Source organism: Heloderma suspectum, chromosome 1, assembly GCF_057233095.1.
Source record: "Heloderma suspectum isolate Gila_16-S chromosome 1, 16-S_ref, whole genome shotgun sequence".
NCBI classification, from domain to species: domain Eukaryota; kingdom Metazoa; phylum Chordata; class Lepidosauria; order Squamata; family Helodermatidae; genus Heloderma; species Heloderma suspectum.
The window spans coordinates 251851546-251868130 of NC_139458.1; the positions used below are offsets into that span (position 1 = coordinate 251851546).

General features: G+C 39.7%; 1 protein-coding gene across 8 annotated transcripts in view; it reads left to right on the forward strand.

Moving 5' to 3' along the window:
• Positions 1-16585, forward strand: part of KIF16B (kinesin family member 16B) — a 156128-nt gene that overhangs the window by 47628 nt on the left and 91915 nt on the right. For all 8 annotated transcript variants that reach the window (XR_014786291.1, XM_084824040.1, XM_084824049.1 and 5 more), the window contains 3 exons: positions 11922-12041; positions 12585-12636; positions 13342-13479. Coding sequence is in view for 7 of the 8 variants with exons in the window: in XM_084824040.1 (XP_084680166.1) it covers positions 11922-12041; positions 12585-12636; positions 13342-13479 (310 nt within the window). In the remaining variant the exon portion in view is untranslated. The remainder of the gene's footprint in view (positions 1-11921; positions 12042-12584; positions 12637-13341; positions 13480-16585) is intronic.

The window sequence follows — 16585 nt, forward strand, 5'->3', positions numbered from 1 at the left end:
AGGAAAAAGGTACTATGGCTTGGATTTGAAGCTCCTGTGAGCAGAACTCTTGTCATATGATACTCCTGTTGACATCGGGCAGGGGGCGCAATTTCCACCAAAATGGGAAGCGGAAGAAGAACCACTGCCTGCTTCCCTATGTTAGCACAGCAGCAGCACACACAGAAAGAGAACCTTTCCACCTGTTTGGTGAAAAGGAGGAACTGATTTCAGAAACAAGAAAGAAAGCATGTAGTTCTTGCCTTACATGCACAGAGGATATGACCATGATTAGATCTAGGTGTTAGCCCAGGTCTGGCCTAGATCCAGTTATTTGGAGTCTGGAAATAAGGCTATTGTTGTGGCTGTATCATTACATTTGAATGCGGTAATTCCTATCCTTTAACACAGGGGTAGGCAACCTGGTGCCCTCCAGATGTTTTGGAATACAATTTGTATAAGCCCCAGTCAGCATGGCCAATGGTTGGGAATTATGGGACTTGTAGTCCGAAACATCTAGAGAGCACCATGTTGCTTACCCCTACTTTAAAACGTGTGTCAGTGTGATGGAACTGTTAGATTGACTTGACCCCAGAAATGTGTGGATCCATCTAGATTTCAGAATTATCTTGGGGATATTCCCACTGAATGACAGTTATGCTATTTATGGCCTTCTTAACTGTGTGGAACAGAAGATTGACCATGGCTATAGGAGCAATTGCATCATCTGCTGCTTTGCTGTCACAGGTATTTTTTGTTTATGAACAACCTTTGACAAATGAAACAAGAAGGCATGTATCTTTCAACTTGAGGTTATCTCACAATTTATTATTGAAGCATAGGGAAAAGCAATGTTTTCCAAGTACAAGGTTTGTATTTGTGGTGTTGTGTCTCATATTGTGGATGACATTGCAAGCAAGTATGCTAGAGCCAGGCTAGACCTGACTCAGAAGGTCTGTGATTGCTTCTCCAGACACCTTTTTCTTTGGTTGAAAGCAGCCAGTGGGGGTGGGGTGGGAAGAATTTGGTTGGGACCATGGTAGTGGGAGAGCATTTTTTAAATCCTTCCCCTTATGCCATTTCCCCAATGAAAATTCCCTCCCCCAAGCTGTTGTTAGCTGCTGGGGATGTCAGTGGAAGACAGGTAACAGTACAGGTACTGGTATCTTGGTGGGTGGGATTTCTATAGGAAAAGGGTGCAGGGAAAAAGGATGACCCCCACCCCATGCCCCATGCCATAGCCTCAATCTAACTTGAGGGTATGTTGGCTATTTTTAGGGAAAGAAAAAGGCATTGGGGGATCCTATCATGGCTTTCCCAGGTCACTTGTAGTTTGACCCTCAGCTTGAAAGTGTTCACAGCTTACAGCTTCTGCAAGATAGTGGTGAGAAGTGTGCTGTGCCTTGGGTCCTCTGCATTGACACCATAGGCATTCCCACACAGTTGTCTATGTTGTGCAGTCATCACAGATTGGACGCTGGGCCCTGGAATCAAGATTTTTTGGTATATAGGAATCTGTGGCAGCAGCTGAAGTTTGCTCAGACACTGTTCGTAGTTGATGTCTAAACAGCCCTGCCATAGGTAATCAAGTGGCCATTCAGATTAGCATTTAACAAAAGTCCTAGTAGGTTTTTGAGCAGGTTTTCCCCCCTTTCAAATGTTCAATTTTTTAGTCTTCCCACCTCTGCCCCTTCTAACCTTTATGGGAAATGTGAAAAACCACTTCTGTAATTGAGATGAAAGTTTCCTTTTTATCAAATTTATGTGCTTATAACCCTGAGAATCAAACCTATTTTGTATGTCTGTCAAATAATTTAATTATCTTCCTTTTAACCAATGCATTGATTATGCAAATTTAAATTTAATTATCACCAAAGCCATAATATAGGTATTGCTGGTACTGAAGAAACTGTAAGATAACTTACAATTTTATAAACAGAAGGTTGTATTTACTTATGGAAAGACATCGTTAATGTTTTCCCCAGTCAAATTAAAATATCGGAAACAAAATAAACAAGTATGCCCTTAATGCACACCCCCATCAGTTGCAGTTCGCCACCCTCAAAGCTTCCAGTCTGACTTTTTAAATCTTACTTAAAGATTTAATGTTTCCAGGTCTCATTTTCACAGGCAGAGCAAATTAGATTTAATTTGCCTTCACTCTCTTTTCCGCCATTAAAACAAATTAAAGGTTCATATTTTTCTTCATCCCTTGCTGCTGTTCTGATTTCTTAGATTGTAGGTTATTCTATTTTACAATATATTAGGGGTGCAGGTGGCTACACTTTGGCAAAGTATTAAAACACACACACCCTGGAATCGTATGCCTGAGGAATACTGGATGCGTTCCAGCTCAGCTGCTGTCCATAAAATTCCTTGCTTTGACTATTGGAGGTTTCTGTTTGTGGATAGCATGTTGCACTTATGCAGGGGGGAAATTGTTACTGAAATTAATCAGAGCTTTGTGCAAATACAGATAATATTTTTTAAAGCCATTTGTTTATTTAGTACACATCACTAAAAATTAAGGCCATGTTTTCTGCAATATCATTTGTATCTGTTAAAGGTTTTATAATGAAAAATACTAGTGGAACATTAATTATGCTAGTGTTCATCAGTGTGGCAGTAATAATTTCTTCTATGTGTTAACAAGCATCAATATTTGTATGGCCAAGTTATCAAACAATTCATGGGAGAAAAAAGTAATAAATAATGGAAAGAGTGAATGGATGGAAAGAGCACACTGACTTTATAAGATCTATAATGGGTCTGTAATTCCCTTCCCCTCACCACCCTGAAAAGAATGGCATCATTAATTGCACATCATTTCAACTTCACTATGCCAGTAGTTGCTCATTTGGACAGAGCTGCATCCTACATCTGCCTTTTTTAATTGACATTCATTTTGGAGGTCTATTGATGTCTGGTCTGCTTTGGCACTACCTGTATTTTCTCAGTAAGCTGTTCACAACAGTGCTATGTATGCTTAATGTAGTGCGCTCACCCCTCCTTTATTTAGTTTGCTGCACAGTCTTCAATGGATTTTCTTGATTGATGAAGATAGCATGACCTAAAGTACTGAGAGGGAAAAACAAATCTAAGTAGGAAATCTCATAACAGTTTGTGTGAGTTGTGCCGGTTTTGTGTATCTTTGCACATAGTTTATTAAGCAGGATAGAAGATTATTAAAACATTATATATAACATTTATTTTCTCTTCATCACTATTTGGGTAGAGAATAAATGTCAAAACAGAGCTACACCTCAGGTCTGTTTCTAGCGAGTTTCTGGATATCAGGTTGGATGCAAATTTAGGTGTGTGCTACAGGGCTGGTGGTAGCAGACTTCCCCACTCCCTCTTCCCCACAGCAGCCCCTCCAGCCCTTTGAAAATGCTGGACAGAGGGACAGAGGACCCTGATGAATGGGATAGACTTAGTACAGAAGAAAGGGGAGATCCCCCCAAACTGGGCAGAGATGCCTCTCATTCAACCCTCATTCAACAGGGTTCCCTGATCCTCTGTCTAGCATTTTCAGGGGCTGGAAGGGCTGCTGCGGGGGTGAGAGGGTGGGGAAATCTGCTACCATGAGTCCTCTTGCATATGCCTAAATCTAGATCCATCCCCTTGACTGCAACATAACTTATGTCCTGCACTGAGAGTTTTTATTATAACATTTATATCCCACCTTTTTTGCTCTCACAGGGAACCCAAGGCAGCGTACATGATCCTCCTCTCCATTTTTTCCTCACAACAGCCCTGTGAGGTGGCTTAGGCCGAGAGTCAGTGACTGACTGACTGAAAGTCACCCAGTAAACTTCACGGCCGAGTGGAGAATAGAACCCAGGTCTCCCTAATCCCAGTCCAGCGCTTTTACTGTTGCACCACACTGACTCTGTATTAACAGTGCAACTCAGATAACTTAACAAAACTATGTAAAAAGATACTGGCATTGTGTTGACAAGGCCCACTGAATAAGTTTTTTCCCTAATTAATCAGTGTCTCATAACTTCAACAAGAATTTGAAAAATGTCAAAATAACTTTCTCACAACAGGTTTTGGCATTAATTAACTTGTCAATCATACCCAGATGCTATTGAATTTTTCTTCGGTTTTCAATATTTTGTCTTAAATAGCCTGATTGAAGACATCGAGAACCACGTCAATTCTCACTTATTAGGCAAGCTTTCAGTAATAATAAGATCCAGAGTTCCTGTGAATAGAATTTGGACCACGGGATACTTCTGAGGGAGGAAGGGAGGTAGGCATTTTTTTTTTATTCCTCTGCTCAGGAGGGGATCTTCCAGAGCAGTATGGGGATGGCATTGGGAGCTGCAGAGGAAGGTAGAATCCCTCCTTCTTCCAGCTGGAAAGTCAACTCTGGATCCACCCCATAGTACGTTTACTATACAACATGCCTTACATTCCACAGCTCAATCAACATTGCAATTTTTATGCGGTAAATCATTACTATTGCTATTTTATATATGAAAAGTTGAACCCAGTAAGTACTCAGTGAAGTCCAAGGCCCTTAACATTTAAATGTTGATCCTTAATTCTTCTATACTATTCCACCAGGATTGAAACTGTTACCATGCTTGTTGCTCTTCTCTTACATTTTCATTCTCTTTTTGTGACTATAATACATAGTCTGTATTATATATACACTGTATTATATATACACCAGACTATAATACATTGCATTCTAGTGTTCATATGTATAGTGCTCATTCCCTAACATCTGTAAGTAAAGAGCAAAAAAACCCTTTCCAGTCATTTTTTCTAGAACTCAGTTAGAAATACTTGATGATTGTTACCATGTATCTTTGTGTACACTTGTACCCCTGACCCATGTGTGGGTCTTTAGCCTAAACCAGAAAGTAAGGCATTTGTGTATTTCCAGAGGTCCCACACCTATTTCTCACAAGACGGGAACTCTTCCTGTTGTATGTGCCACAGGAGGACAGCCGATGTACACCTAGTTCGTTGCCCTTTGTTTGCCTAAGCTTTTTGCTTTGCATACCTTTCCCAGTCAAAATGGAAATTCTTGGAGCCAAGGTGCTAGGAGATAGTAAAACATTTACTATTGAGCCACCTTGACTGCCATTTTCTTGGTAGAAAGGTGGGGTTCAAATCAAATAAATAAATACACTTGTTCATTCGTTAAATTGATATCCTTCCTTTCCACCAAAAATGGTTCCCAAGGCCTCTTGGTAACAGTGGTAGTTCTGGAAACTATTAATTTAATGTTCTGAAACTACAGTCTGATGCTTGAGCATCTTTCCAATTGTTGGGGTTGGAATCCTTGTTTGATTGTAATGAATGTTGAATGTTGCTAAGCCCTGCATATCCATAGTGACCATATTATTGGCAACTGGTGTGATTCAAGATGAAATGGAAGCAAGGATTCTTTCTTTCTTTCTTTCTTTCTTTCTTTCTTTCTTTCTTTCTTTCTTTCAGCTTCTGATGAACCCATTGAACATATGAATATATCTGCTTGGTCTTAACTAAGCAGCCACCATTCACTATTTTTTTTACCAGACTTTGTTTAGATTTCATGAAGCCTCTTTGTGTGTTTGATAATTTCTTGCCAGGCAGAGAACTTCTTTTGGCTGTTCTCATTTCTTAACTGATGTAGGACATCATTATAAGTCTAGCCTTTAACTCAAACAATAGCTAAATGCTGAGCTGATGTCATTTTGGCGACAAACTTATGGTATGAAAGTAAGGGATACTGTGGACATTACATTTTTCAGGTGTGCACCTAAGATGTTTTAAATACAAAAGTGTGGGTGTAACAAATACATGCTTGCAAGGGAGAGTACTTTTATAATACACATATTAGGAAGCCATGGTCAGCTTCACCTCCCTGTTGAATGTATAGTGCTAGTATGTAATGTGTGAAACAACCCTAAATTCTGGTCACATAGGTGTGTGTGTTTAAAATGGCAGCTTCAAGGAGCTACAGTACACCATTTTCCATGATGCAAACTCTTACTGATTTCAGTGTCCCCTGAGATTCAGAGTTTCCAGCTTTTAAAAAGTAAGTCCTCTGGGTGGGGCAGGAGATGGATCCAGAGCAAAGCTTGGTGGATCTTGGAGTGCAGTCAAGAACATAACATAACACACACACACACCTGTTTTCAGACTCGAATTTTAGTTATCTTTCAGAATGTTTTTGAACTTTCCATGGATTCTGTTTTTAGGGGTTTTCCTGGGTACTATTTTTTTCTGTTTTTAGGGGTGCTAACTGGTTTTCAGTTGCTTTCATGGGTACTTGCTAATTTGCTCCTGATGGTGCAAATGCTTTGATCATAAGAGTGAGACTATTTGGTGAACGTATACCCTTCCAGAGCACAGGAATATGGCTTTATACATGAGACATCTTTTTTTTTGCTTCATGTTCTATATTATGTACATATTCTCACTGTGAATACAATAAAACCATAATGTTGAGTCAAGAGGTTATTTTGCAACTTATTTATATTGCATCAATAATAGAGCACATTAAGTTTGGAGAAGGTGATTGCCTATTAAGACAACTTTTTTGAAATGCAAAACAGAATTTGCATACTTGTAGAAGTACATAAAACAGCTGCAAAATCCACAGCTATCTGACCACAGCCAATTACCTATGACATTTGCGAGAGCAAGAACACCAATTATTTTATTGTATGGATACACAAAATCAAACTGATAGGTTTTTAAAGGCCATTTCATCTGTCTTTGTGAAAACACTTGATCTTTTTCTTTGAGTACAGTGCCTTTCCTTCCCTTTTTGCTGTGGTTTGACCTTTTCATGGTCATTCTAATTTTTATATTAAGTTTCCAATAACTCACAATTTAAACATAATGTCACTGAAATATGATCTGATGAAAATGAACGAATTTATTTCTAGGAGAAAATGTTAGGTGATAATGGCTTCATCAACCACCAGTAAATGTGCTATAAGTTCTGATCCTCACACAAAGTGCTGTATCCAGTGATGGCTTTGTGCTAGTAAGTTCTTCTGCTCAGGCAAGGCACCTGATTTTGCTGCCTCCCCCTCCCCCTCAACATACACACGGTAGCCCTTCTTGCCATATTTCATACTGTTCCAGAGGCTTTGTTTCCCAAGTCTCTGGAACAGCAGGGGGCCACAGGGAGCTGGGTGTGATGGATTGATGAAATCCGGTGCCCCACCTTGCACAAATGGAAGTGCTTTCTGCAAGCACAAAACCACCATAGGGTACAACCCAATAAAATGTGTTAACAATTTGTCTCAACACTATTCAGGAAGGATGGATTGGGGGGTGTTACTCTTCCCACCTCCTTTCATTGAACTGAAAAATAGATGTCCTATACATATGAGAACAGAAGACAGGAGACTTTCAGGAATTATGGGTTAGTTTTCTCCTGAAGGTTATTGTGAAGACAATTCAGAGAACTAACTTTGTTTTAAGCAGGGGTGGGGAACCTGCGGTCCAACAGATGTTGCTGAACTACAACTTCCATCAGCCCTGACCATTGGCTGTGCTAGCTGGGGCTAATGGGAGTTAGAATCCAGCAACATCAAGAGGGCCACAGATTCCCCACATCTGTTTTAAAGTCTGGCTGGTCAGTCTCTTCTCTACCCCCTTCCCAGCCCCCGAATAGTATCTCCATCAGAGTCAGTGCAGATAAAGGCTTATATAGAAGGCTGTCCTCTCCTCTCCCTCCTTCCTCCAATAAAATAGAACTTGTAGCCACTATTTCCTTGGGTTTCAGTATATCCTACATTTAGTATACTTAGGCTGCAGTCCTGTGTTCCCTTACTTGAGAGTAAGTCCCGCTGAACTCAGTAACTCATATTTCTGAGTAAATATATATAGGATTGTGCTATCAAGCCCTCTTGAAATCAGTCGAATTTAACTGTGTGCTCCCTGATGATTATATTCCACAACTGATTAACATCTATCACAACGAATATATCAATACCTTGCAATATGTCAAAACATCTGCCTGTTGGTTTTTCTGTATGTGTGTGGCATAAGCCTAATTCAGTCTCACTATGTTCAGTTATACTTCTAACATTTTTATTTTCCATATTTGTATCTACTTCTTGTCACTTGAAACCTGTAGAATTCTCTTAAATTATCAAAAAACAAAATAATTATGGCTATAACAGTAACCATACTTAAGTGCCCTGCTAAGAGCATGCATATGTGCTTAGCTAATTTCTCTCTCTAACTCAGTTGCTTCTAAATCAGTTCCTATTAGCTGCAAATTACCAGTAGCCATAAAGCCAAACAAGCTAAATTTATAGGTCACGTAATATTTTATAGCAGAAAAGAAACTGCTTTGTGGTGTGGCTTACACTTGCTTTCACCTAAATCATTCAAATTAGCACAACCCTCTAACCTGGTTTAACTTCTTACATCTAAACTTATTATGTATAAAACCTGCCGGACACACTTATTTCCAGTTCCATTTCTCCAGGCCCAAACAAATGACCATTAAAAATCTGTTTGCCGATTTGAATTTTGGCTGGTTGTTCTGTTTTTGACATTCCTTAAGCGTTTCCAGTTACTTTTTTCAGTTAAAGGCCTTGGGTGTTCTGTCAAAGGAGTCTTTGCTCATCAGCATAATATTGCACAAGACTTTGAGTTTTAAAATTGCAAAAAGATCTAATCTTTTGCATGACTAGTTCTCCCTAGCTTGCACTGTGTCTATATTTTCAGGGATCCTTTCTATAATGTCAAACCGGAGAAGTGCATTTGAAAGTGGTTGATTGAGCAAATCACTGTGTCGTCATGGGTTTTGTGCAATTTTAGTGACCTTCTGTGAGCTTCCACAATCATGCAAATTGCTGCAATTGTATGTATGCACCATGTCTTGGCTGATGTCTTAGACCATACTGCAGTACTCCATCCTATGTGTCTATGTGGGCTTACCCTTGAAGAGTGTTTAGAAGTTTCAGCTGGAACAGAACGTGGCTGCCATAGTTGTTTCTGAGGCCCATTTTACAGAGCCTATAACTCTGACTTTGTTCCATGTGCACTGGTTACTAGTACATTTTGGGGTTCAATTTAAGGTGCTGGTTACTACATATAAGGCACTAATCAAGGGGTAGGCAGTATGGTGTTCAAGGCAGCAAAGCACCCCCAAACACCATTATTGATGCCTGCCAAGGTTCCCTACCCTTCCCACTGTAAAAATAGAAATAAAAAAATGAAACATTTTCTAACTAGGTTCACTTTTAAGCAAAGTGAGGGCCTCCAGCTTCTGCCATTTTCATTTCCCATGAATGCCTCTGCGCTACATGAAGGGGCTCAAAGACATTCTTAGGAAATAAAGATGGCAGGCAGTTGCATCCAGACTGATGCTTTCCTCTGCAGTGCAACCAGCCACCAAGAAAAAGAGTGGGGAGGAGAAAAAGGCACTAAACACTGTAGGTATAAAGGAGTTGTTTAGTGTGCTGTGGCTCAGCCCCCACCTTTGCTTTGTATGCAGACGTTTGGGAAGGTTACTTGTCCTTTGCAACAAGTCACGCCTCCCATGGCAGCCATTTTATGGTAGTTCCCACAACAGTTTCTCAAATAGTCAGATGTGCCCACAGGTCTAGAAAGGTTGCCTACCCCAGTCCTAAACTGTTTGAAACCAGGATATTTGAAGGACTGCCTTCTTCCACACAAACCAGCTCACTCATGTGGTTGCCATCTGTGATGGTTGTTCATCCTGTTGCCATCAGAGGTCTAGTCAGCTTGGATGTGGGACTTGGATGTGGGACAGCACTGTAGTTGTGCCCAGTTTGTTGAATTCTCTCTCTGAAAGGCCCATTTGGCCTACCTCATTATTGATGATCACACATGCGGCTAAGACCTTTTTGTTGCATTGCCTCTTCGTTTAGTCTACACACACACACACACACACACACACACACACACACGTTTTATGCTTCTGCTCTATTGTGTGAAATTTGGTTATGTTCTCATTTGATTTTACAGGAATGTGTATTCTAGATTTTTTAAATTTTTGTTGTGAGGTGGTTTGAATGTCTTTGGATTGAAAGGCAGATTAAAATGAAATAAGTGTGGAAGTTGTGGTATGATCCAGGATTCTGCATAAGCACCTCCTGGCCACAAGCCCAGTGGCAACTTCTCTTCTCCCAGATGTGATTGGAAGTCACTGGATATATTAACCGCCCTTTGGTTTCTAAGTGTGTCAAAATGCGCAGCGTGATTTTGAGTGTTAGTCTTGCCTATTTGTAAATCTTATGTGAGCGTTGTTGAATGGATATGTTATTTTTTTAAAAAAATTAAGACCTCTATTAAATGAGTAGTGCACATAGCCCATGAGAAATATTTGTTCCATGCTTTGTGTTCAAGATCTGTGCCTCCATTAAGAGTTTTACCTCCATTACCTTGTCCTCACAGTTGTGGTTAAAAACTCTTAACATAACTACAACAGTCAACAGACAAAAATGAACAATAAAGAACACCCCTTTCATCAAAAGTAATTATTTTACTGTGCCTTTTAGGAATCTTTCTTAATTTCCTTCTACGCAAACATGTTGACAAGCATGAAGAAGCTGTGGATATCTTGCTGTCAGTCTCTCAGTGGTCAGGAAGCATACCTAGTAATTCAGCTATGTGACATTATTTATTTGATTTGTACCCTGCCTTTCTACCAAGAAAAATGGCACTCAAGGTGGCTTATAATCATAAATAAAACTCGATTAAAACAATAATAAAACAAATGCATTACCTCCATGTGAACTCACTATGAAGTCTATGTCTGGTTTTTCCATGTCTTTTTCTTTTTTGGTTTATTCCCTTCCTGACATATCCTAGGCCAAGAACATTAGAGATGGAATGTTTACTTTGTGGGCCTCCCCGCCCATCCTATCCCGTACTTTTTCTTCCAGGCTCAGTTAGTTGGGAATAGGAGGAACAGCCCAAGTAGTATCCTGGCTGCTGCCAACAACATCATCTCCTGCGTCTCCCCAGTTATGCCTTCCCTAGTTAGGGCTAAGCAGGCAAGAAAAGTGTAGCACAGAGCCAAGTGGGTGCTGGAAACAGAAGCTACATGGATGTGTATTTCCTCCTTCCTGCAAAGTTTCTTCCAGGCCAGGCTTAGCTAGTAGCGAATACAGCAGCTTCTGTCTTCTCTCACTTGTGCTTTCTTCCCTGGCCAAGCAGGTGAGAAGGAGAATTATTCCAACAGTAGTTCTTATTCTTGTTATGTTACCATTTTAACTGTTGTTGGCATTCTTGGAATGTCCATTCTTGTTTACATTTTGGAGGTCAGGGCTCCTTCTTTTTCTAGTCAAGGTTGGGAGATTGGGTAGCTGTCGGAGCGGGGGATTGGTCATCGGTGAGCCCTGCCTCCCAACTGGATGGGAGGGGATATTCCCAAGGACAAATAATGCACATCTGCATTGGTCAAGAACTGGAGTTTTCTGTAAGAAAAGTTGTTGTTGTTGCAGCTCTTGAGACTGTAGTTGTATTATTTGTCTTTTGTCATAGAAATGTACAGGCAGCAGGTATAAACAACCAGAACACAATACTCCCCATTTTATGTGATACCTAATTGATGCAATTCATTGCCATTGGTCAGACGTTATGAGTTAAACAATTATTAGAAGAAGATGAGTGCATCAGTTACTATCCACCAAGGTGGTAGGATAGATAATTCTCCTTGCTCCTAAATGTCAAAAGCCATCATATGTTTATTTTTAATTTGTTTGATTAGAAATAGCTTTCCTGTTTCTTTTTGAATAAAGGTATGGTTGCAATCAGTAGTAACATTTTGTATTGGATGGACTATTCTGTTACAGTAGTTCTCATTTTCTGTTGATCAGAATTAGAAACTTCTCCCCTTCCTTTTTCCATTATGAACAAATGAGTCATTTGAAAAAGTAATTATTACATTCACTCACAGAAATAAATCCTGCAAGCGAGTTTTGTCCTGTTTGTTTTTACAGGAGCAAACTTTAGCACTCAGGAAAGAAGGAATTGGTGTTGTCTTAGATTCTGAACTGCCTCACCTAATAGGCATTGATGATGATCTTCTGAGTACAGGTATCATCTTGTATCACTTGAAGGTAATTCAATATTTATCTGCCTTCCAGTTCCTAAATGGACAATTTTAATTGTAGTGTTAATCTGCTGTCTAATTACGCTAAGCATTCATTACGTCTCTGCAATAATGTAACATCAGCTGTTAGATACTTCTATATTTAACAAATTAGAGTATCAGTCAGCTACTGCCTATATCTGTCCTGGAGGTCAATGATAAATGAGTGGCATTCTTGTCGAGTGTATTGGTTTTTCATTCATTTTGCTGTAACCATGAATGGGTGTTGCTTGGAAACTTTTGCCTGGTAAGCATAGAATTAAAAGGACTCCGTTTTAGTTCAGTATTATTATTGTAAGTGACAATAATAATATTGAACTATATATGAATAATATTGAATAATACAATAATATTATTGTAAGTAACAATAATAACTTAAAATAATCCTTGATAAAATGTTTAAATAACAAGCTATTTTAAAACCCATTTCATTTAGCTATTGTCTTATGGCAACAAATATTACAGATGTAGGATTTTGTACACAAATAAATCTTTCACTTTTCCTCTGTAGGAGGGCCAAACTCATGTGGGCAGAGAAGATGCTGCAACGGAGCAGGATATTGGTAAGAAAAGGGGTGGGGGGGAGCAATTGAGTCTCTTTAAGAACCTGACCGGGAGCTCTTCCAAAGACGGAGGGATATTACTCATGATGCTTCTGTTGCATGCTCTTGTTAATCTGAGGTTTATAAGCTTGAAGGGGACCTTAGAATTTCTAGCCTGATGCTCCTCCTGTGAAACAGGGTTGTACTGCAAAGTACAGTGTGCCTCAAGCGTTATGATGGCCCGCTGCAGAATGCTCGCAGATCAAATAGCTCCACTTGTCTTAAGTAACCTGTACGTTTTAACATCGTTGGTGCAGATGTAACTTGCAATTCTTTTAACAACGGTTAAGATACTAGGAGAAGGCCATGGCAATGCATATTCCTTCTTCTGCAGCCCTTCTCCTCGGTTTTGAGGTTTCCCCTGCTTCCCTTAACCATGCTTCATCATCATGTCTACACTTACGTTAACTATGATTAATGCTAACCAGGGCTTGTTCCCTACTAGAATTCAAAACCAGGGTTTAAGCTACCTGTGGCCACTTCCAATCCCTTAATGATGATTAAGGGATGGGCAGTGCAAGTTGTTATGAAATCTAGGAGTCCTTTTTGCAGTGATTGAAATGAGAGTCAGTAGATTTAAATATTAGGATTAGAGCCATATGATACATACAAGTGCTAGTCTTATTGGTTACTAAAAAGAAAAAAAAATCTATTTGTCTGTTGTAGTCCTTCGTGGCCTTGATTTGGAAAGTGAGCATTGCATCTTTGAACATTTCAATGGAACAGTTAATTTAATACCACTCAATGGAGCACAGTGCTCTGTAAATGGAATTCTGATCACAGAGGCCACACAACTCAACCAAGGTATTTGACTAGAATTATGTATTTCTCTCTTCCCCCACCCCTTTACAACTATACTGACAAAAAACGTTTTATCAAGAGACATAATTTCCTCCTTCGGTTCTACCTCTTCTCTATGTAATAGTCATCAAACGTCTGTTAAATATTTTCTTTTAGTTCAGCTACACAGATAATGCATTAATGAGAAGGATGTCTTGTAATTAGTGTGTGTGTGTGTGTGTGTGTGTGTGTGTGTGTGGTTATATCAGAGGTGGCCAAACTGGCTTGTAATCTCCATGCAGTTCAGGTGTGGCCAGTGGGCCATTCCAAAATGTAAATAGATCTTTGGTTTAAAAACTTATCCCATCCACACAGTTTTGGATCAAGGCCACTTGATGAGTGGCTAGCAGTGTAGCCTGCATGTCCTAAAGAAGTGGGGCCAAACAGTAGGAGGGAAAAATGGCTGGTGGCCTGGGCTGAGTCTGGGCAGGGCCATTTAATTGGACTGAGTATTTGTACTAGAGCTGTCCCTATGATGGTGCTCAGCCGTTAAATTGCAGTTTCACTATTCTATTAAAGGAGAAGGAATTACATTTCACTTTTCCTCTGCCATCCTCTTTTCAGTACAAAGCCTGACCTGTAATGTTTGAGCGTGAAGATGAGGGGACAAGATGGAAGCTTGCTAGATATTGTTTTTCTGGGTTTTATGAAGTATGCACAGGCAGTTTCTCTGGGAAATGCAAGATCTTTCATGAAATTCCCCACCAACCCAGTTTTTAAGAGTCCAGGTGGGTGCTGACACCTAAGAGGACACCAGTCTGTTTTTAATGTGTCTCCTTTGTGTTTCTCAGGGTTTTAAAAGCACACTGTAGGCCCTTATTATCCTGTTCTATTTTTCTTTTCTTTTAAGGCCAACTATCTGCAGGCCTGAGATAAGAGTGTATTCTGCTAACCAATCAACTAGATTTTATTTTGTATATATTAAGTAAGGAAGTCTTAAAAAATGGTTTTTCACCATGACTTAATGAGCTCAACTTTGAGATCCTGTGTTTTAGAGGAAAAGAGAGTTGGGGTTAACCTAGGCCATCAATATAAATGTAGACAGATGGCAATTATATGTGCACCAAATCACAGTTTGCAAACTGAAATGTCTTAATGCTAGCTTTTAATATGCATGTTTTAGCACTGTTTGTGAAACAGTGCTTATTTTTGCGATATACAATAACAGGACCTTTAAATACCTGCTTCAGGTATTTCTGATTAGGTTATTTTGTGTTAACTATTTCCTTTCATTTTAAAATTACCATTCATTTGGATGCGTTAATAGTTTAAGACTCTACCGGAGAGTTGTGGGGTGTTCACCTTCTAATTAAATACAATTTGTTTGTTCAAACTCGCTGCCCATATTTATGAGTTGGCATTAATGTGTCTTTTAATTCAGCATAACTGAATGCAAGATTTCCACCTTACTGTTTTTTTAGCTTTATTAACTGTTGCTGAATGTCCTTTTCACATGTGCACATGAACTCACGTATGTACCCAGGCACCCAACAAACCTGGAAATGTTGGGATCTTTTGCTGCACACACAGCAAATTGTACACTGAACTTTGACAGAAGTGGGGAAGTTAACTCAAAATGTTGGCAATTGAAGCATAGACGTTTTATTTTACCATATATAATTACAGAAAGAAAAATATTGATTAATAGATCACCACCCAGCACTGGACCAGCAGACAATTCCTGAGTAGCAGCGATAGAGGTGGGGTGTTATCGTTTGCCAAATAGGGAGTAAAGAGGATGCTAGGGAAATGGCTAGGCAGGCCTTGGGAGGCCTACAGGTAGCGGGAAGACCGTGAGTTTCAATGGCATAAGGTGGGCCATGAAAGGAACAGAGTGGATAAATTTAGAGCAAGATTGGCACGAAAGAGAAATAAAGTCAGAGTAAGTATATTTTCCTTATTTCAGAGGAAAAGGAGCACAAAGGACTTTGCTTCCTGCTTGGTAATGTTTTTTTGAAAACTCATAGCGGGTGCAGGCTACCCTGGTGTTGATCAGGCTTGGGACATGAGTTTTGGCTTTGGTCCGGATGGGGCTGAGGACTACAATATTCCACCACCCTCTCAAAGGCTGATACTTCCAAAGAAAGTGGACAAAGGTGATGATGGGGAATGTGACTGCTGGTTAAGCTATTATTAGAAACCAGAGCCTCATACAATACAACATGCAAAGATCTTTGCATAATGTTACATATAAGGCATGATTATTAATCAACAACCCCACCAAAAGTCCACATTATTTCATTTTGCACTTTCCAACATTATGTAACACTTTGTCATATCTTTATTTTTAATTATCTTTCCATGATGATAAAGCCATATGCTGTTCAGTGGACAAACTATTAGAGAAGCCAACAGTGTTTAGTTTTTGTTCTGTTACGTATCTGGCATCCTCCCCATGGTTTCAAGTTGGCTTGTTTTCAGAGGAGTCATAGTTAACATTAAGCACAGTTTATTCGTTCAGATAAAACAACAAACTGCAGTTAAGCAAAAAGGAAGTAAAAGCTTCCAAATTCCTTTACCCAGCCATGCAGGAGGAGGAGACGGAAGTGGTGAGTACGCAAGCCTGAGGCTTGTTGTGGCTTATTCTTGCTCATTCACATTGCACTAACTGATGGGTGATGAGCCTTTTTTAGCCCAAGGGCCGAATTCCTTTTCAGAGAAGATCTTGGGGACTGCTTTCCAGTACTGGAAAGAGCCACAGGCAAAAGTAGGTGGAGCTGAAAATCCACCTGCACATCCATGCCATTGTTACCAATTTATGGTAGGAAGTATGGCTACTCAGAAGTCAGCATGAGCATCAAGTCTACTCACAAGTAAGCAGGACAAGCCTCTGCTCCTCACCATCTTTCAGGTACATTTTCACACTAAATTTCTCAGGCAACACACAGTTCTCCCTTCTGCAGAGGCTGCAACAAGCAGAGAACAGAGAATAGAAGAGAGCCATGGCTGTAGAGTTCTTAGTTTCTAAGCTCGTTTTATAAATAGGTTGTGGATTTTGATATGATATTATTAGAAAGGGAATTCTTACCTGATTTACCCATTTAGCGTTGTGTACAAAGATAATTAAGAA